The sequence below is a fragment of the Acanthisitta chloris genome, unplaced genomic scaffold, assembly GCF_000695815.1.
Source record: "Acanthisitta chloris isolate BGI_N310 unplaced genomic scaffold, ASM69581v1 scaffold2614, whole genome shotgun sequence".
Taxonomy (NCBI): domain Eukaryota; kingdom Metazoa; phylum Chordata; class Aves; order Passeriformes; family Acanthisittidae; genus Acanthisitta; species Acanthisitta chloris.
In genome coordinates, this window is record NW_008670787.1 from 66,646 (window position 1) to 89,212 (window position 22,567).

General features: G+C 40.6%; 1 protein-coding gene across 1 annotated transcript in view; it reads left to right on the forward strand.

Moving 5' to 3' along the window:
• The window catches only part of EML4 (echinoderm microtubule associated protein like 4), a 70,392-nt gene extending 64,091 nt beyond the window's left edge, over positions 1–6,301 (forward strand). Inside the window, exons 23-24 of the mRNA XM_009073796.1 lie at positions 4,170–4,300; positions 4,787–6,301. Of these exons, the coding sequence (XP_009072044.1) occupies positions 4,170–4,300; positions 4,787–5,251 (596 nt within the window). The 3' untranslated portion in view covers positions 5,252–6,301. The remainder of the gene's footprint in view (positions 1–4,169; positions 4,301–4,786) is intronic.
• Positions 6,302–22,567: the final 16,266 nt, after the last annotated feature.

Below are 22,567 nucleotides of genomic sequence, written 5' to 3' on the forward strand. Positions count from 1 at the left end.
GTGAGAAATTGATTTCTATTTAGTTCTTCAAGTTTGGGATTTGATTTTTCTGCTGTCATTTTTAGACTACCAATTTTGGAGGCACTGAAGCAAAAAGCTGATGTTTTAAAGTGTTCATATGGCATATGTGTGTTCTCCTTTGCTTACCTTGTCTTGGGATAGGAACAAGAATATGTGAATGTAGGTTATAGTTCATAACTTAAAATCATGACAGCACTTTGATACCTGTTGGTCAGAGGTGAGTAATACACACTGTTTGTAGAGCATAAAAACACTATAAAGATTAAACAGATTCTTTCTTTAGTAGGTTATTTTTAAAACATACAAAATGAATTTACAAACCTGACAGGTCTGCTTTTAATAGTACAGTTTGAGACTGTGGCCAAACAGTTCAAAAGGCTTTTCCTGAAGGCAGCTCTGTTGCCCATAAATGAGGAGCTCCTCAGTGTAGTTGTGTGAGTAGGGTGCTGAATGTCTCTCTTCCACCACTGAGATCAGATACCTACCTCTGTTCTTCATGTTGGTGGAATTATCCAAAGCAGGTAAGTCAGCATATTTTTTAGAGGTGAGGGTTAGGTCTACAAATCTTTGTTTCACAGCTACTAGGAGTTCAACTTTGAATACCAGTTTATATGCAGCTTAGAAGAAAATCAGTGAAGTCTGAGTGCTTTATGTAGCTTCTGACACCTATCATGCATATTTTAGGACTGTCATGTGTTTAACGAGCAGGTAGCCTTAAAGGATTGAAGCTGGTGTGGGGAGGATTAACACTGACACTCTTGTGTGGCCTATTGGTTGGGTGGAGGGCATTGGGTCATTTGGTGCTTAATAACCAGGCTTGATTTCCTTTTGGGTACCAAAGATCTGAGACAGAGCAGGGAAAATAAAGGTGTCAGAGAGAGAGAGGCTGAGTGGTTGATAAACTGCATAAATATTTTTTAATTCTTTGGACTTGAGGTAAGTAGCAGAAATAAACAGGAGCATGCTCTTTCTGGAGCTGAATGCTGATGCTTATTGCTAGTTTGATGAAAATATTGGCTTCCATTAGCCTGGGAACTGTGAACCAGGTTGTGTACATGTGGGTTTTTTATTCAGTCTGTCTGGGTAAAGTAGAGAATGGATGACTGTGTCTTCCTGATGCTCTATGCATGTAAGCCTAGACTGGCAAGGAATTGGACCCAGCAGTTATTTCCTCACTGTCTTTGCTATTGTGACTGAAATAACAGTGCAACCCAAAAGCCTTTTTTTAAAATGAAGTATCAGAAGATTCAAGAGATGATTCAGAAAGTGAAAAGCAAAACTCTGATGCTAATATGAATGATGTCTTTCTCCAGGAGCAAGGAAAACACTTTGTAAGGGCTGCATATTCCTTCTGGAATAGACTTTTTGCTGAGGCATTTTGCCTGTTATGCAGAGAACCAGAATCTACCAGAAACATGGAGGTAGCAGGCAGTGACACTGTTGCTACTAAACTTTTACTACCACATCTGGTGGTAGAGCAGACAGAATAAGGGGAGCAGCTCTCTGAATCCCAAGGCTTTCCCAGAAGTGTCCCTTACCCCTGACCTAAGGAGGTGAGATGTGGAAGTGCATAAAGAGTTTGGTTTCACATCTAGATCATTGGCCTTGGTTTTTTTCACAGCTGCTAGACAGAAGCTACTGGTGACTAGGGCCAGGCTGGAGATGAGCAGCTCCCATAACCACTGTTTTGAGAAATTTCATGTTGTTTTTAAAAAGCAGATAAGCCTGTCTGCATTCCCTTCTGGATTAATACAAACTTTAACCACTCTAGATTAAGTTTAATTAGTCTCAACTGCTCTCAAAATCTTCAGTGTGCCAGAGGACCTGGGAGTGTAGTAGATAAAGCAGTTAATGTGATGTTATTCAGGGGTAGAATGGGATCTATTTAAACTCCCTAGCCAAGATTCATCATGCCCTAATTTTATACTGTCTGCTAGTCTGACACCCTTTGCAGAGTCTTAAAATTATGGCTTGATGTCAGACAAAGGCAAGTATTTTCCCATTGAATCACACAGTGCAGCTTAGCCAACCTAGCAGATATTTGGTAGTCTGGCTCTGACCTGAGGGTCAGCTGGCTCAGGGATCAGCCTGACATTCAGGAGACAGGGTTAAGTTTATGGGATTTTGGCTTTTTGGGTATGTGTTTTACTAATTTAGCTATTTTGATAGTGTGTCCATAGGCTCAGGCATTGCACTGTTGTCAGCAGAAGAAAAAGGATGGAAGTGCATGGTTTGGATGAGAATAGCATTGCTCCTTTTTGGCAGTTGATATTACTCTATTGGCTCAGCAGTATCATCACTGCACCCTGAGCACTTGCAGTCACTCTTGCATGTACTGTAAATTTCCCATGCTTTCATCAGAGCAGATTTGAGAGACTTACTGCTGGCTAGCGGAATTTTTTAAAAGTGAAATGCTGCTGCCACGCCTCATAATAAAGTCCTATTATTTTGGGAGGTTTTGTTATTTTTGCAGTTATTAAGAACTAAGTACTTGGTCATATTAATGTCTTGGGATTTTTTCCATGCTCACCTGATGCATTGAGAGCGAATCCTGCTGTCTTATGACAAAGGGTTGCCTTACCTTTAGAGCTGCTGAAGGAATTCATGAACACAAAAGTGGTTTAATAAGAGATGCAATCTTGAATATTAGTCTTTTGAATCTGAAATTAAAATGAAGAGGAAATTAAAAAGAAGAGGCAATAGCATAGCTGTTTGTCACAGTCTGCCTAAGGTGGTAGCTGAAACTTCAGGAATCTGATTTGAAGTTCATTTATTACTCCTACCTGATGACAGTACTTTATATATAGAATGCAAGAGGAAAGGCAAAATTCATTCATGTTGAGCTACTTGGAAATACTTAAATTATATATATTTTTCAGTTTGATTCATTGACGTGAGAATAGTAAAATGTTTCTAAATACGTTCCTTAGCATTTTGTGTCTTTATTTACTAAATTACCTACAGTGTAGTGTATTGGCATTGTAACAAGCCTAACAAGCTGCCTTTGTTATTCAGAGAAAAAGTTCTTACTCCACCCTCTGAGGAATGGAAAAAAACCTACTTTAAACACTATTTGCCATTTTTCTTAAAAACAAGAAGATGGAGTGTGGGAGTCTGAAAAAAATAAGGCAATTCTGAGTTGGCTTTTTTGCACTGTATAAAACAGTAGACAACACCTGTTTTTTATTTTACTGAAGTCAGCGATTGTGAGGGAGGACAAAGATATTTTCATTTCTGATAACATCTGTCTCAGTCAATCGGACAGAGTTTTTCAGGGTGGGGATAAAATTTGAGGGAGGAAAATTCCTCCTAACTCCTGAACCTAAACAAAAACCCAAGTCTGAGCTTAAACATATGGTACCTTTGACATAAATTGGTATCTTATAAGCCCTTGCTTACCTTTTATTCAGCTTTCCTTGCAGATATGAATTGTCTGTTTGGTTATGGGAATCTCTAAGGTCTCTATTTTTTGTTAAAACTAGAGCTTCCCCACTCCCCAGTTTGTTCAGTGCTTTTCATCCAGGAAATGTTATTCTCTTGTCTAGACATATCTGTGTCATTCTTTTGTCTTAAAAGCATATTGAATTGTGCTTAAGCACTTGACAGCACTTACATCTATGAAACTCTTACAGACTGGGTTTCTGTGCAAAGTATCATCAATCAGTTGTCTTTTGAATCACACCAGTACTAAGATTTAAAATAAAAGAAGTCAAACCAATTAAAACATAGAAGAAACAAATAAAACCATCGTGTATGGTACCTGAGCTTGTCCCATGCTTCAGCATAACTATTGCTTTTAAAATGTCTGTGCATGAATGAAAGTGTTAACAAGTTACCAGTTTTAGCAGCAAACTTAAGATAAGCTTTAAACAAGACTGAGGTTCTGAACAGGAAATGTCTGTTAAGCCTGATATGTTATCCTGGCTGAGGCTGAGAGTTTGGAGGAACAGGGGCAGGGGGAGCAGCATTAGATTGGCAAAATATTAATGACATTTAATCAAGGCACGCCCCATTTTCATGTTGAATGTCCTACCTTTGTTAAGCTTCCCTTTTCTCACAACTTTACAAATTTTATTTTTGGTTTTGAATTGTCTGTTAATTTATTTCTAAAACTGCCATCACTGAATATGTGCTGTACTCTTTCCTAGGAGTTTGGCCTGAAGGATCAGATGGGACGGACATAAATGCTCTTGTCAGATCCCGTAACCGAAAAGTGATAGCAGTTGCAGATGATTTTTGCAAGGTCCATCTCTTTCAGTATCCCTGTTCCAAGCCAAAGGTAAGTGTAGACCAGTCTAGTCCATGTGCTTGTTTGCATGGCATGAAGCTTTCCTTGCCAGACACCTGCTGCCAGTGTGGTTGTTTTGGAACCTGGCAGCCAAGTAACTCATTTATATCTGAGAACTCCCGTTAAGTTTATGTTGATACTGGAAAGTATAAAATAATATACGTATGAAACAATATACCTACAAGTGATGTGGCCATAGTTATCCTCAGATTCTGGAGCAGAGGCTTGATGCTTTGTGTTTGCTGGCCTTTATGCAAAATGTAATGGACATAACACTAAGATCTAAATCTGTCTCAAGTTGCAAACCTTGAGAAGATATATCATGGTGGGAAAACCCAATATAAATATAATTCTTTACTCTTCCACAAATGAAAGTCTCTCTTGAAGGGCTAAGCAAAACTATTAGTAGTTTGTATTTTCAGTATCAGGTGCTCTTCTAGTCAACTCATGATTTATCTCTCTGCTTGTTTTCGATAGGCTCCAAGTCACAAATACAGTGCTCACAGTAGTCATGTGACAAATGTCAGCTTCACCCATAGCGATGGTCACTTGATTTCAACTGGAGGGAAAGACATGAGTATTATTCAATGGAAACTTGTGGAGAAGGTAACTCTCCCACCAAATGACATTGTTGTAGACATCGGTGCAACCAAAGTGCCCATCCCTGCCAGTGAAAATGCTGCGCAGTCTCCTGCACCTCTCCCGCAGCCTTTTAATGAAATGAACCAAAATGAAAGTGTAACTGGCAGCTCTCCAGTTTCTTTGGAGAGTAACTTGGAGCAGTCTGCAGAGGCCAGCGAAGAACAAAGCGAGGAGCAAAGCGAGGGGAGCAGCCTGGATCCTGCTGAGCCAAGCTATGAGGAGCCCTCCAACGAGCTGAGCGAAGAGCACAGCGAGTCCACGGTCACTGAAGAGCAGCAGGATAACTCACCAGTGTCTTAATGCTCCCAGCTCAGGAGGTTGTTATTTTCCCTTGGTGTGCGTGCTTTCATTACAGGGTGAGGGTTCAAATAGGGAAGAGTAGCTGAGATTCATGACCACTCCAGATTTTGAGTTTCAGTGAGATTTTTAGTCTGAGCTTCAGTTCAATGTGTGGAACCATCCCAAGGGCCAGGTGTGATGGTCTGTGTGAAGATCTGGTCACAGTTAGTAGTGGACATTACTGTAGATCCATTTCAGTTTTGAAATTGCTGTCAGGAAGTGGCATGAAATACATACTGGAAAAAAGGTTAGCTCTGAGAATTAGCTGAAGCAGACCATCTTAACTATGTGAAAGTGCTTTCTGAAAGAACTAAGCTGGTGGGAAGTGCTGAGCTGTTCCAGCTGGGGAGTACTGTGCTGTTTTTTCCAGGTGCAAAGACAAACTGAATGAAAAAAAAAAACCAACCAAAAAGCTCTTTTTAGGGCTGTTTTCCTTTGTTTTTTCTTAATGAAAAAAATAGAGGAAAAGTAATGTAACAATGCCATGTGTATGGCAATGCCTTCTTGATCTAACACATATGCAATTTTCTAACACTACTAATTCCTCGTGGAGTCTGGATGGCATTCGTAGTCGGTCTGCCCTGGGTGCTGCTAGTTCTAAGGCAAATTCTGTTGAGGAATGGTGTTGGCTGTTTCATTTTCACAGACTATTTAACAGCAGACTAACCAAATACTGGTGTGTTTCACTTTTCATGACCTGCAAGTTGATTTAAACTATAGGACATAATTGTCTCTTCAAAGAATTGCTTGCCTAGAGAGTTGGAAACTCAAGAGTATCTTTACAGTGACTTTGATGTGAACAGCAGAGGAAGCATGACAAGAACACAGAAGTCAGATGGGCTCCAGAGTTAAACTTTAAGCCTTCAAGCAGAACTTGCTCCACCCCTAGTAGATGAAATATAAATACAGTTAACTTAAATTATTAAATTGGTGCTTAGGATTAGTATATTAAGTTGATAATTTTTCTTCTGAATTTTTAGAGGTAACTCTAAGAATCATTAAACTGCAATCTCTACTTTTTAGTTTTTTCCCCTGGCTCTTTTAGCAGTTGTGATATAAGCATACAGTAATTTAGATGATGATGTGATTTTTTTTTTTTTCCCTAGACTTGCTGATCTATTGGTTTTTGTGATTTTTATTTCTACCCCACCCCTCCCTGGGTTGCTCTAAGCCATGCAGCTCTCATGTGGCTATACCTGGCCAGTTACGGGATATCTTGGCATTTGTTATGCATTTGGAAAGTACATTTTTTTACGAAGTTTGTCAGATAGCTACATTTTTTTCTTAAGTGCATACATTTCCTACTTTAAAAAAGATATAGATTTACTGGCAGATATCCATTTCCTACGTACTTGTTTATATTTTGATTACATAGAATTTTCTTTTTTACCTTGCTGCATTGTGCTAGTATTTTAGTTCTTAGTTAGAATATCATGTTTAGAAACTTTGGATGAGTTCATAAGTCTTAATTGTGCAAGCGTTTACGTGATTGTGCCATTCCAAAGTGCATCAAAACTGTCATTCCCTTACTAGTATCTTCTCAGGAGAAATGCTACAGATCAGGTATTAAGTCATCATTTGGAAAGATAAGAATACAAATGGACTCCCAAAGGACATTTAGAACATTTATATATAAAATACTTAAATATATATATACACACATATATATATATATCTCTATACATAAAAATATCCTCTTGTTTACATCAGTTCCAGAGAACCTCAAAGAAGTTCCCTTCAGATGGAGGGAGATATGGATTCCAAGCAACCCATCTGTTTAAACTGTGCTCTGTACATAGAGTTTTACTGGAGAGCTCTAGTATGCCTGACTTGCAAATTTGCCAAATAGCAGCAGTGGAAGATAAAGGTCAGCTCATCAAAGTTCTTGGTTCCAAATGAGGAATATGCTGTAGGTTTAGAAAATAATCTTATGAAAGGAGAAAGGATTGTAGAGCTAACGAGGCACAGAGAGCTCTCTGTCATTTTTATGAACTCCACATAAGCAACACATTTCTTTTTGGAACATCTGTCACCTGGGGTTGCCATGTAAAGTGAGAGTTATAGTTGTGATATTCTTCTGTTTGTAGTTCAGAAGACTCTACTAATATGCAAAAAGCCTTACAGCTTTCAATTGCTGGCAACTACTGTTTAACAAGTAATTAAATCTGTGATAATGGATGGAAGTGGGTGGGATTATGTAACTGTAGATGTTTTAGAAAAATAATCGTGAATGAATTATGATTAAGAGTGTTTCATGTGAAGATGTTTGAGCCATTTCTATCTATCATGCATTCCTGTCTCAAGGCAGAAAACTTTGAAGATTAAAAAATAAATAAAATAATCAAAATAAAATATTGCAGTGTCTTTCTCTATATCTTTTGTGGTTTCTTCTGTATATAAAGTGGATGATGTCGTCGCAATTACAGTGTCTAAGTCTGTGATTTTGGAAGAACCTTTTTAATGTGTGCTTCTTTGACTGCCTAAAAGTTAGTTAATTCAGCGTCATGAATAGTGCTGGCACTCCTAAATATTGCTCTTGTTTACTCATCTAATGTTTTATGACATTTCCCTTTTCCATTTTTCAATAATAGCCTACTAGCATTATCGTTCTTTAGCTAATTGATGGCTGGCAGAGGATGACAGATAGGTTTTTGTCCTGATGTGAAATGCAGTCTACCTTCCAGAGTTCTGCCCAGAAGCTTTCTTCTGGAAGTCGTGAGAGAAGTACGAGTTTATTTTGGCTATAACATGTTAAACACCATGATGTTTCTACATTCCTGATAGTCTCTGTCCAATTGCAGATGCAGAAGGTCACAATATACTTAATATATTCCTTGTGAGAAATTCTGTCTTTTAAAAGGCTTTGGATCATCTGCATTTCTTGCAGCTGGTTTCTGTCCTTCACAAAAGGGGAGAGTGGGATAGAGAAAAAACAAACCTGCAAGATAGACAAATACCTCATGTTTATCCTCACTGAAAGGAAAAGCAAAGAAAAACCCATCATTGCCACCCCCTGAGTTTACTGAAAACCTCAGCAGCTCTTATTTTCCAACAAATTGTCAGGAGAATGCTGCTGTACTAACATGAGCAACAAGCAAATGTCCTGAGGTCATGCTGTCCCAGCACACCTGCAACATCATGGGCTGCTTTGCCCTGGGGGAGCTGTGCAGTGCTGTGCTTTTCTGGGCTCTGCTCCCTATCTCTCCAAATTCAGCTCAAGGCTTTTGCTACCTCTCCTCCTGGCATGCTCAGTAAGGCAGGAGTCTTCCTAAAGAGTAGATAAGCTGGTCTTTCATGAGTCCTCATTTGTGATGCATAGGACTTCCAAGTGCCCAGTGTTTTATCTGGGACAGCAGCATCTGCTGTTGGTTCAGGTGACTGCAGTGATGATGGAGATGTCATGGAGAGCTGAAGCTCAGAGTGGAAGCTCCACCAAAGGTATAGAACTGTAACAGCATTCCATTCTACACAACTGAAGACTTAAATTCAAAGTAGGCATTAAAATGCTTGTATAGTTATATTGAAAAATACTTGAGCGTTATGAAATGCCATGCCTATGGATTCTTGAAGTATGCATCAATGCTATGTGCATATTGTGCAAAGTGATACTGGGTTTTACGTATAAAAGGCACCTCTAAAGATATAGCCACATACTTTAATAGTTCCAGGATAGCTGAGGAGGAGGCTGGGGATGTAGATGGATAATGATGTAACAAGCATTTCTTGGGCTTGATCTTGCTGTAATTCTCATTATAAATAACAAGTACTAGTTTTGGTATCGGATGCATGTCAGGTTCCAGCCTCTTTACCTTTTTTAACCATCCCTAGAAAGCAGATTCTGACTTTTTCTCGGAAAATAAGGCTAAAATTAAATTTTGTTTCCTGTGTTGATTACAGTCTATGTTGAACAATATGTTGTATATTCTACGCTGTGCTTCACCCCATCAGATATGTTACACCCCCTTATATTTCCTTCAGTTCGGTGCAGTATTTCGATTGATTCAGGATAAAGTAAGTAAAATGTCCTTGTGAAATTTAAGCTTGGCCAAGCCAAACAAATAACAAGTTTTCCTTTCCGCAGCCTCATGCCAATGAAATGTTGGCTCCTGGCAATGAAAGGGTTAATATTCCATGAGGTGGATTTTAGTTGCATGGTATTGGTTCTGCATGTTTGCTTTTCTCCTGAACAAGTCCGAGCCCATTGCCTAAGCTTTATTTCTGACAGATGTTTTATGTACTAATACTTTAATCAACTGAGAATGAAAAACTGCTTACAGTAGGATTATACAATTTAGAAGAGCAGCCAGAGTACACATTTTAATGTTTTTAACATGCATGGTGTGACTTTGTGTGCATACACACGTATGCGAGCATCAAATGGATGTGGCTGCTCAAGGCAGCTTTTTTCTGTTTGTTTGAAAGAGAGATATGGATGACTTCACAGTGAATTAAGAAGGTTTAGGAGCACAGGGTAAAAAGTGTTCCCAGCAGGACATCAAGGCAAGAGAACTGGAAGAGGAGGTGCAGTGGTGGGACAGTGATTTTACCAAAGCTGTGTTACCTAGGTTAGTTCCCCACCACACACCCCCAAATTTTCCTCTGGTAGGTTTTGCCTGTATACTAAGACTTCTAAAAGCTTTCATTTCTTCTATTAGGCGTATTGGGTGGTTAAAAGGTGGTTTTGAGAAAGAGCAAGTTTATGGAGACTTTGGCTGGGGTTTATTTTTAACAATTCTAGAAAGCAGCTTTCTTCCAAAAGGTTCTACTAACAAACCAAAATCTAGAAACAGCCTACATCTTTAAGAGATATGTATGTCCTTGTGATTTAAGCAGTGGGTTTTACAGCACAGTGTCCTTTACAGAAGTGGACTTCTAGACACTTCCCAGCTTTCACCCACTGTGTGGTACCTGGCAGAATCAGCAAGGTGCATACCTTGTTAGCAGCTCCTGCTGGATAACTCTGTGTGTATCACATTGTTTTGCTCTCAGATAATGTCATGACCCACCCTTAGGAGTCCATCACGTTTTTTTGGTTCTTTGGGACAGCTGTAACAAAAAAACAACCACTTTTTATAAGTTCTTAAAGCTGTCTGAATTAGAGTCAGTTACATTGTCCCAGCTTTATTTTTTTATAAATGCCTCTAAGTTACTATTTCTAGAACATGCTTTTGTATGCTAAGCCAGACCACGGGCTCCAGAGAGCTCTTGAGATACTCCACTGCAGGATGTTTCAGCAATTCTGTGTGTCATGCATTGCTTGTTTTGCCAGCAGACCTTGCTCTGAATCCTCCTTGTCAGACAGCACAAGGCTTTTTATCCTGCATGCAGTGCTGCCCTCCTAGGCTACTAACAAGAGGTGACATTTGCTTTTAATGCTGCTTTGCAATTAATCTCAGCTTCCTTTAAGTACACTGTCTTGTCCTTCCAGTTAGTGCCTGTGTGTGCATGTGTCCCAGTTTTTTCCCCTCCTACAGCTCTAGCAAAGATCAGTCCTTGCACTGGCCATAATTTTTCCTTTTAGCCTCTCAAGTGAATTCACACTTTCCTATACACCTGTAGCTGCATGCAGGAAAATCAGAAAAGGAAAGTCATAAGCTGTCTGCATCACACAAGGGATACAACTTCAAATGCTATCTAGTAGGTAAGTATAAAAATCCCTAGTCTTTTATATTCTATCGAGTGTCTCTGGTGTTAGAGGGACACTGACAATAGAACTGGGAACTTAGAAAACTATGTATGTCCTAGGTGAAAAGAATTTGGAACAGACTGGGTGTTATTGCTACATCAGGGAAGCCTGGAGGGTCACTTCATAGCTCAGAAATACAACCCCCCCCAAAAAAAGAACCCAAACAAAAAATATAGCTAAAGGTTTGGCTGTAGCAAAGCAAGCAAAAAGTTTTCCATCTGACAACAAAAGAAGAGGGAAAAAAACAGAGCTATGTAGCATGTGCAGAGAGGATCTAAACTGTATGCTAAACACTTCTGGTCCAGAGGTGGGTGTGAGCAGCACATTTGTTATGTGTGGACAATCTCTTTCCTAGTGATGCTGCAGATGCTGTAGGCAGGATTTTTATGGAAAACCTTGTTTCCAGCATTGTGTTGATAAGAATTTTTACTCGAACAACCAGACAACTCTGAATTGAGAGTGAATGAAGCAGTCACTGACAATAGCCAGGACACAGGTGTCCTCCATTGCTAATGCTAAACAGAGATTTCGTGACTGCTTAATGTGAAATGGCTGTTGTGTAGATGGGTCTTGAAAGGATCCCATTTGCCCCAAGTCTGGAAAATGGAAGATTAAATGTCGATTGAGCCTGAGAAGCTGAGTTTGTTGTGTCAAAAGTTGTAATGCATTTTTTAGATTGATTCACAAATTGGGAGATCTGATGTTCCATGGGTTTTCTGCCAGCTGGGAGGGAAACAGATGTGAAGTATTTTAAGCTTCCAAAAAAGCATACCTAGGAAGGATTTTTTTAGGACAGATGTCCATTCCATCCTTTGCCAGGACCATATGGATCTGCTTATATTGTATTTTGTGTATGTGTGTACATGTAAGTTCTGCTCATATTGGAGAATTTTGTGTTAAACTCAATAATTCTCTAGAAAAAAAAACCCAAACCAAACTCCTTGAACCTTCCAGATTTCTCTCCGAGGCCTTCCTGGAGCTGTGCCTCTGAAACATCTTTCCCTGAGTAGACCTCTTGCTCTAACAGATTTTCATTCACTTATATATGTTTCAAAATGTTTTTTCTTTCTTTAAGAACAGAATGACCTTCCAGGTTATTTCCAGCAATTAAATCAGAGTCTTTCTCCCTAACAAAGAGGTGAATGGCTACAGCTCACTTAGAACTCCTGTCTTCTGAAATTTTTGGCTAAGGCTTCAGTTGTCCAGTTGATAATATTTTGTGCCAATGCTGCAGCTGGAACTGCCCCTGGGACAGGGTCTGTCCACACACTATTGTGTACCCTTTAGGGAGTAGAGAGAGGTGGTTTGCACAGACTCTTCTGCCCACCACAGCTCATGGAGCAGAGTCAAGCTCACCCTGTTTTGGCTGAATGGTACATCATTTTTGCCAACCCGTGTGGTGTTTCTACAGCAGTTTCACTTCCTTGGATTACTTTCTCCTGGAGTAGTCGCAGTTTAGCAGCAGCACACAGGCTGTTGCAATCCATAAATTTCTCAAAAAGGAGGGGAAGACAAATTTGTATGCAGCATTCTCATTTACTGCTTCGATTTTACTTTTTTACCTTTGTTTTTCCACAGATTTAAATTTGTTTGACTGGAAATGAGCAAAGGAAAACACTTAAACAAAGACTGATGCAAGTTTGTCTGGAAGGTTTATTCTAGGTTCTGCCAATCTCTATGGAGCCTGACCAGTGTCACAGATTTTAATGTCACAGGTAGCATGATAGAAATTCTGGTTTAGCTGTGCTGTAAGAAAAGACCAAGGGTAACAATGGGCTGCATCCCATTTTCAGGTCCTGAATTACTGCCAACCATAATATCTCACGCTGCAAACACCCCAGAATCACCCTGTGGGAATAAATCATAACTCTACAGCAAAGAGCAGAAAGGGGTTTTGTTGTAGGGGAGAGGGCTGCAAATGGGGATAGCTGCCATAAATTGCTAACTTGGCAGTCCAGTTTTTGCTGAATTGAAAACTTGCCTCACTGAAAATCATGGGAATCAGCTCACAAGTTTCAGGCTGGATGCATCTGCACGAAGTTGTATGCACAGAGAGCTTGGCCTGGGGGTGCTATGGTCTGTGCACGTGGTCTCACTGAACATCTGATGTGCCACGTCTCTGCAAAATATGTGTTTAATGGAATGTACATGAAAAGGAGGGAATGAGTATCATGTGTGCAAAGGAATAGGCAAGTTTTTCATCAGTTCAACATGCAACCCTTTTGTAAGTCTTAACCTGATTTATTTGTTTTTCCTTGATCCTTCAAATTTTCAAAGGCCTTTAATGAGGTTTGTTCCTCGTAGTTCTCTCAGACTTTCAAGTTCAGAGTCATTTTCAGGGCAGAGCTGCATTTAAACAGCAGTTAAACCCACCATTACTTTGTCCTGTCACCCAAAATCAATCAAGCTACAGCTGGTGGTTTGATGAAATATTGCAGCAGTGAGACCCTGTAGTTACTGAATATGGTCTGAAAAAGCCAATCAAAATAGTAGTGCGAACTGCAGGTATGTAGGCATGATAATTAGACTAGTTTGCCTTTAGTAGTTGCTTTGGCTGAGTAATGCTGATACTTTTTTTTCCCTTGGCTCTCATGCACAAAGCAGTGTATGTGTATATATGCATATTATATAAACAAATTAATATAATGACAATTCTTGCCTCCTGACCTGTAGTGCTGCATAGCAACTTGTGGCTTTGTGTTGACATTCATCCCCTTCTTGTCATGAATATGGAAATGTCACATCAGGCAGATTTTAATCTAGCATTAACAAATAGTAATTGATGGGCACAAACTTAAGCTTTGAAGTGGAAAGGTGACTCTGAGAGTTGATTACAGGAAGCAAAGAAGTGGTCTCATATGACTGACACAACAAAAGAGGGGGTTGCACCATTGAATTCTCTTAAACATAACAGGCAAATAGTTTCCAAACACTGGCACAGGGAGTTGATTGAGTTCAGCAGTGAATGTGTTCTAGGAAATGCATGTTCCTGGAGTAATTTGAAAGCTGAAAGGGGGGAGAAAGCTGTAAAAGGAGATTTGCCAAGGATCAATCATCCTGCTTTTCTTAGCAAAGGAGTGTGCTCCCCAGAACAGCACATTGCAGGCTAGACAGTGGGTTTGTGATTCTCATTCTCTAAACTACAAGAATTTGACCTTCTAAAAGGGTCTTTTTTATTCTAGTAGGGGAAAGGCATTAGGAAGTATGTTGTGCAATGTTTTGTCAAAACCTGTTTCAAAGCAGACTTTTCTAAAGAATTTTCCTCACATCTGTCTGGAGGCATTTTTTCATTAAAAATGATCTGTGGAGTCATGTGTGGCAACAAGCCCTCTGTTCCCCAGAAATCATACCCTCACCCTTCCCTGCACCCTATGGGAGAGTTGGTTTTCATTATTTTCCTTTTCTATTCAAGCAGGTTTTGGATATCTTGCCTCTGTCATGTATTCTGCAGCTCTGAATTAGGACTTTCCCTAACATACAGAATCTGATAATGGCTAATTTGACAGGTCCCCTTGAAGGAAACACATTGCTATCGAGGAATTACATATTCAAGATGAAGCTTTTGAACTTGTTCTTCCTGCTTTTCCCTGAACTTCCCATCTGTGATACAGGTTATATAGGTTATTTACCTATGAGATCCTGGATATTCTGTTTGGTAATAATGGCCAGTCCTGTTCTTCCAGCTGTGCTGTAGTCCTCCTTATTCACCTCTGACCACCCTCTCCATACAAACTGTACAGGGATTGATGACTGGCTGTGTTGCTGTCTGTCTTATCAGAAGGTGAAAAATCTGCCTGGGTTGAAAGATGCTTGCACCTCCCAGCTCAGACCTGTGAAACTCCTATACCCATGAGGTTAGGTGGCTATGCAATAAGACTGGAGCTAATGTATAGCTTGGAAAACACTACAGCTTTGCAGAAATATCTACAAACACATTTCAGTAATTATATATTTTTTAGATTTTCCTCCATTACTGAGGTAAGACTTTGATTAATTTACAGTACCTTTGCTATGGCTGTGATTACCTAAGGTGATTCTGTGTACTTAGACTGAAACTAAGCAGTGCTGCACAGTTATTTTTCAACTTTGGAAATATCTTCCAAAAATATATTCTGTTCTGCATATATTTTTAATATTTTTTATTTTTTATTTTTCATTCACCTGCAGATCATCTGATATTTTTTTGTTGCTGCAGGTAGAAACTAATTATCTAATCTCTCTACCAAGATTCTGTCCCCATGGTGAATGGTATCAGTCTTCAGGGTCTCTACTTTGGGCAGTGGCCAAAAAGGTGTGGGTCTCTCTTTTTCAACAGAGTGAACTGTGTGTGGAAATAGGATTTTGTCTCTTAGGCAAAACCCATTTAGACATGGGGGTTTAGTGGCTATGGTTTGGATGGTGGTGGTGGTGGTTTGGCATTTTTTGTGGTGGTGTTGGGATTTTTCTAACTGACAAGTTGTATTTTGATGTAGCAGGTCTATAAGGCTCAGATTTAAGCTGCTTATTGTCTGGGAAAGAATGCTATGCTAGCACTGACAGTGTTTTGTTGCCACATTGGCTTGTGAGCAAACACTTCTCTCCAGCTCAATCTCTGTGTTGCAAACAGCTTCACCAAGAAATTGTGAAGGGCAAGAGAAATTTCACAAAAGCCCTTCAGAAACCCTAGAACCATAGGATTTTTTTTAGGTTGGAAAAGACCTCTACAATCATGGAGTCCAACCATTAAGCCAGCCCTGCAAGTCCACCACAAAACCATGTGTCTGAGTTCCTCATCTACACATCTTCTAAATACCTCCAGGGATGGTGCCTAATCCTCTTCCTTGGGCAGCCTGTTCCAATGCCTGACAGCTTTCAGTGAAGGAATTATTCTTCATATGCAATTTAAACCTACTCTGGCACAACTTGAAGCCTTCTTCTCTTGTCCTGTTACTTGTTATATGCGAGAAAAGGCCAAACCCCACCTCACTTTTGGTCTCCATTGAACCTCCTCTTCTCCAGGCTAAACTACCCCAGTTGCCTCTTTCTTGCAGACAATGAAAATCCATTACACTGGTGAGATGCATGTGTCAGATCCTCAGATTGCACTTCTTACTGTCAAACATGACTTCTGTGTGTCTGCTGTGGATGTGAGCCCTTCAATGAGCAGCTGCACCCAGCCACCATCAGGGAGGCTGAACTCTGCCTTGAAAGTTAAATTCAGCTCCTCAAAATGATCCTTCACAATATGGAACAAAGTGTTTGTATCAGTTTGAAATTTTCTTTATCAGTATGCTTCTACTGAACAAGTCGCTTCCATTCAGCTCTTCTGCTGAGGGAAGAAGAGTAGACCTTGTAAATTAAGTGAGATGTCCATATGTCTATGTGTGATGGTTTGCACCAGCTCCAAGCAGGCTGAAGCATGGCAGTGGTGCTGCTGGCTGTGCAGGGGAGCCCCAGGAGAAAGGAACATGCTGGTGCAAGGCTGCATGGCACAGGAAGGGGTAAGTGTGGGTTCTGTTTGTTGACATCCCATTTCCTAGCAAATGCAAAATCCAGACACAGAACTCCTAAAGAGGTGTTTGCCATGGCAGGCTGTAGACGATTATTGAACATTAGTTTTGTTTTCTTCTTAGTAAGCTGCACTTTTAAAATTTCTAGCCAAGGCCCTTGGAGGGAGGCATGTATTAATTCTTTTGCTGAACTCTTGTGATGGAGAGAAAAGTCATTTTAACAGGCAACTCTCAGTGTTTTTCCTAAGCTGGGAAGGACAGACTTGTTAATGAATTATTTGGCTTATTTTTCTGTAGGGATGATGATTATGTGAGATAGTGATGACTGAGTACTAAACAGCTTCTTGTCACAGAGAATAGCACTGTAAAAGTGCAGTTTTATGAAGTAAAGGTTTATGGAGAGGTCCATCTGCATGCACATCTGAAATCAGACCTGCCATCCCAAAACTGCTGTGGGGTGGGTGAGGAATCCTGCACAAAGCAGGGCCAGGATTATCCTACCACAGTGGGTGAGGAGTCCTGCCCAAAGCAGGGCCAGGATTATCCTACCACTGCTTTGACACTGATTAGCTCCAGCTGCCACCCATGCTGGCAGGCCTTTTGCTTCCCCTGCTCACAGAGGTGTTCCTCCTATGGCAATAGGTTTTTCAGCAGTAGCCACATGGACTTACCCTAAGCTCTGTGACACTGTGGTGAATGTTGAAACATTGAGATGCCAGGGATATGACTCAGATGCCTGTGCTAGATATTTGAAAAGAAAATAAGAACAAAAAGTAAACCCTCCAGAAGGAGGGGGGAGCCTGCATGCATGTTTAATTGAACAAGAATCAGGCATTTTCAAGTCTTTCTGAGAAAAACAAGCCTAAACTTTAAGCTAAAATTCTCTATTGCCATTCCTTCAGCCATTTTGAAAGCTGTTCCCTCCCCTCCAGCTGATATAACAAACAAAACCGATTTCCACCCCATCCTTCTTTTATCCGTTTCTCTTCAGTAAAGTCTGAAGAAAGAATTTCCACCCCATCCCTCTTTTATCGGTTTCTCTTCAGTAAAGTCTGAAGAAAGTATTTCCTCTTCCTCGCCCTCCTCAAACCAGAAGGCTGCGTGATATCCCCTTGATCCATGGGAAACAGGATGAAAACTGTGATGGGATGGCTTGTTCCATTACAGATGTGCACAGCTCCTTATCCCCAAGACACAGGATGCCAGAAGGTGACAGGTCTGTACATGCTTGCAACTGCCTCAAAAAAAAAAAAAAAAAAGGAACAAAATACGTATACATTGTGGGAGAAAGCATGAGGTTTCTAAGCACATATTTATGAAAATATGAGAGCCTAAGAAGAATTGGGTCGCATCTGACTGCTACCATCTGGCCCACTTCACTACAAGATTACCCAGGAATGTATTTCACATGTGCCTTTGGAACAAGATTGTGAGCTGCCAAAAAGAAAATATTTTACAGCTGAGCATTGCGTTTCACTTGGAGCTCGTCAAATGCAATATCCCAAGGAGGAAGATTCCACTGACGGGTATCAGGCAGGGAATTAGGACTCAGCCACTTTGTTTTGTCTGCACAGTTTTGTAATATGGAACTCCATATTTGTTGCTGGATTGAGTTTAAAGGTCCTTAGTTGGGACAGCAGCTTCCAAACGGGGAGTGATCTCTTAAACCAGAGCCCTAGGTAGGTGGCTGACCTTGTGTTTAACTGGGTCATGCCTTAAAGAAAGTGGCTGACCTTGAGCAAATGGCAGCTGAGGAGCAGAGTTGAGTAGCCCTGTGGCTGGGGAGATGCACCTTGGGTGGAGGCTGGAGACGTCAGAGAGCTGCTCCCACATCATTGGGCTTCACCATTGAGTCTCAATTTTCCCTGTGTGTAGCATGAGAGCGTCTCAATTCATCAAAACTGAGGTGTGCTGCCCTGAGATAGATATAGGTATAAAGATAAATATTATTTAAGATGTTTTAGAACATATAAAAATAGGTGTTGTGGTGACGATTGTAGTTGCTGGCAAAGATGCAGGAATTTCTGCATGACAAACTGGTGCATGGGCCAGAATCTTACATGATGAAAGAGCAGATTTCACCTGTTGTACTTGGGCTGATATAGGTTCATTCTCAGCAAAATGGGAAATGTGAGGAACAGCAGCTCTTCACTTTACCTCTGCCTGGGCATCCTGTAAGAGGAAAGGGATCTTTTTGCAAGTAAATCTAACCAGAATGGAATTAATCCTCTCTCTGCTTCAAACAAGATTTGCAGGACCAAATAACTGGTACCAGCCACAGTTCAATTTTATCTTAACTATAGTTTTGAGTTTTGAGTGAGGGGAGTTCTGCTTTATAAGACTTAAAAAGTGGAGCACTTTCATTTACCTGTAGGGTATGAGCTCTGCCACACAGAAGTGAATGTCACTTGGTATGAAACAGCATGAAATACACAACACTTCTGCTAGCTGGAGCCACCCATCCCAAGCTTAGTGGGTTAGGAAAGTGTATGGTAGGACCAGCCTGATGCTTCAAAAGTCTGCTCATGAGCAAGTCTTCCCAATAGCCCTAGCTTAGAGGCATCCCCACATCTTGCCTCCTAATGTGCAGCTAGCCTTTCTCCAAGTTCTACCAGCATAACAATGGCAACAAATGGGCATCATCTCAGCAGAGTGGCACTTGTATCTTCTTTTGAGGCTCTTAGATTAGGCTCTTAGAGCAGATGGCTTTAGGCTGCCACACAAGTAAAGTAGTTTAGGTTGCTTTTGCTCATCCAGTAGTTTCACAGCAGCCAAAGGGTTCAGATTACTACAGTGTTGTGTTTTCATCCCTCTCAAACTCAACTGGTTTTAGCCAAAAAGTAAAACAACTCATAGAATCATGTTCTCCAAGGATGAATATTTTGTGTTTAGCAATATTTACTAAGCAGCTCTGAAATCTTGTTTTTCCTCTGAAACAGAAGGGCTTGATAAATTTTATGCCTCAGTCCATACCTGTGAATTATAATAGGCTCCAAAGACCAACAGTGACAGTGATGTTTTGTGGCTTTGCTGCAGTTGGAAAGCACTGAACAGGATGAGGCAAGAACTGGAACAGTAATTCAGAATAATTCATTGAATTATTTCTTGCTCCATTGTGCCCATTTCTATTAGCCTAAAGATAGGCTGTGTTCTCAGCTTTCTCTCAAACACACCCAAGGATGAGGACAGAACTGAGCAGCAAATGGACTTTACCTCAGACTGTTTTTTCCTGGGAATATCTCTGCTCCACTCCAACAATCTGTCTGAGCTAGTTGTTCATTACCACATGTAGAGCTCACCAAGAGAAGGGACTGAAGTTTCTCTAGTCCGGGTATCATTTTCTGGGAAATCTTGTTTTCAGAACACCTGTTGTTGGGTGTGTTGAAGGTTTAAGAAAATGTAAAAAAAACCCCAAAACATAAAACTGACACTTCTCAATTTTTCCTTCTTTTGTCTCTGAGAAGAAAATATACAGCATGGGAACATCATCCTAACCAGAAAAATATTTTTGCTATCTTAACACTAGGAAATGCTTAATACCTATTTGAGCTATGAGGGAACTTCTTCCTGACACCACACTTTGCCAGCCCAAAGTCTCCCTCACTAAAAACCTTTAAAGAGTGAAAACTTTTGTCTATCTCATCTCTGTTTGTGTCCTTGGCCATTTTCAGAGCCCACAAGCAGAGTTTTCACCTAATAACTCTTCAGGGAGTTGTGGGACACGTAAATATTTTGGCTGATGTTTCCTGGGACCAGTAGGTGCCTTTCATCTGTAATACAGAAGATGTTCCTGTGCCTGTGTGATGTGGGCACTTCATTGAGGGGATTTAGATTTTCTCTTGGTGGGTCAAGAAGTAAATCAATCTAGGGCACATGTAACAGTGTAAATGCACTCACCTTGAACTGCAGATCCTCAGTGGCAGCAGAGCCTGGTCAACTTTACAAAGAAGGTAATTAGTACAGACTATTTTATAATCTTCCTCTCTGTTATTTCATCTGTTTTCCCTGGACTCTCTCAGAAATGATGTCTTATACTGCCAGTACAACCGAAGAATGAATTTTTAGTCAATATTTTCTTATTGATAAGAGCATGCCTTTTGAATTCAAACCTGCTTAGCACTAGGTGGCACTCTGCTATAATCTAAATTAGTTTGCCTTAGTTTTGAAGTTTGGCAAACACTTTAGCAATGAAAACAACAAAAAGAGATTGTATTCATCAGCAAGTTGCCAGGACAGGCACCCATGTTGTGATATGAGGGGAATTTTAACTAGATTGTAAAGATGGCTGAGCCTCTTTAATATCTACTGGATGAGAGGACAAGGAGGAAATGTGATCCATGTACTTATTCGAATAGTGCCAGTCATTATACTTGATGAGAAACCAGTATGGTGTTTTGTGGGGTTAATGATGTTGTGACCTCTGGTGAAGTGGTACAACTTTAAATAATTCAAGGCCATGTCAGTAGAAAACAGGATGGGGATTGTGGGACACCTACTGAAAGAGTAGCTGTTCTGCCCCATTTGTTCTTGGTAGATTTTGTATCATGGAGGCCAGGAGAGGGAAAGCTGCACTATTTATCATTTTCATGGCTTTGCATGGATAAGCTTTTTAAATTTATTTTAATGGACCGAATGCATAGGTGTGGGAAGATTTTAGAAAGGTGTGTTTCTGGGTCAAATACTGCCTGGGAAGGTGTAGGACCAACTATCTGTCCAAGGAGAGAATAGGAGGGGAGGACAGGGTCCTGGTGGTAGGTAATGATGTCAGTACATTTGCAGAGTGAATCATTGGAGGAGGAAGTGGGACTGATGAGTGCAGGGCTGAAGTACTGGAACTCAGTTTCTCGGGATAAAGAACAATCTGAAAACCCTGGATGGAGGCATTGCAATCCATCCAAGCTTGAGGAAGAGATGTTCTCTGAGAATGCTGCTCAAGTTCCCTTCAACTGACATCAACAGTATGACAAATTGAAGAGGAGAGCCTTGAGCACTGTACACCTGAGAATGAGCTCTGAAATTCTGTCTCACAGGATTAAATATGGGCAATAAGACAATTTCCTAGAATATGTCGAAGTGAAAATCCTCTGCAACCAAATATTTCAGGGACTGAATCAAGTGCTATAATTTCAGTTAGCAGAAGTTGTATCTATGTTAAAAAGCAATGAGGTCCAGCAAGAGCAAATCCACGATCCAGACACTTGGTGCTGAACTCCTAGCACCCATGCTTTACACATTTAGGTGCTTATGTATGCTTTGGGCTAACTTCAGTCTGGACCCACTGAGTGCCCCTACCAGATGGAGGATGTTGAGCTCTTGAGCATCTTATTTTCTAAGCAGGTTTCACAGGAAAGAAACCTGTTCTGCAACCTGTGAGACCACACGAACCTCAGGAGGGAGATTGGGTATTTGTTTTAAAAGCTCTCTCCTGATCCAAGTTTAAAAAATAAAATAAAATAAAAAGCCTAAAGGCAGTGAGACTGTGCCCTAGGGCAGCCAATATCTAGAAATGGAGCCCTTCTGCTTCCCTTGAAGGTGACCAAAGCACTGGAGAGAATTACTGTTCTCTGTAGCTGCTGCCCCATCCCTCCTCATGCAGCTGAGTTGCATATCATAGAGCATCAGCCCTGACCAGAGTATCACAAATGCTGCATATGCTCTCAGTATATGTTCAAACCCTTTTTATTTATGGATGGGACTGAGTTTGCAGCTCATCAGGAAGCAATGGTCTTAGAAAAACTCAGGTCATGAATGCAGTTAGAGAAATATGTGACTTGGAAAATTACTGTCAGCCATTGATCTTATGTCAATGCTATTTCTGTATGGCTTCAGAGGAAGGGCGACTTATTGCTCAGGACATAAACCCAGCCCTGGGATTACTGCTTTGGTGGTTGAAGTCTGATAATACAGTCTTCCTATGTGACTGTGAACATGACGCCTGGATTCAGTCAAAGGCTCCTCTGCTTTAGCCTGATTCATCCTCTAACTCATGGAGTTGGGGACCTGAGACTGCAACTGGTACATGATGAGAATTAGGATGTAAGATGGGCACATGAAACATCTCTGCTGCTGACTAGAGGAGAGAGTTGTTGGTTAAACTGAGGC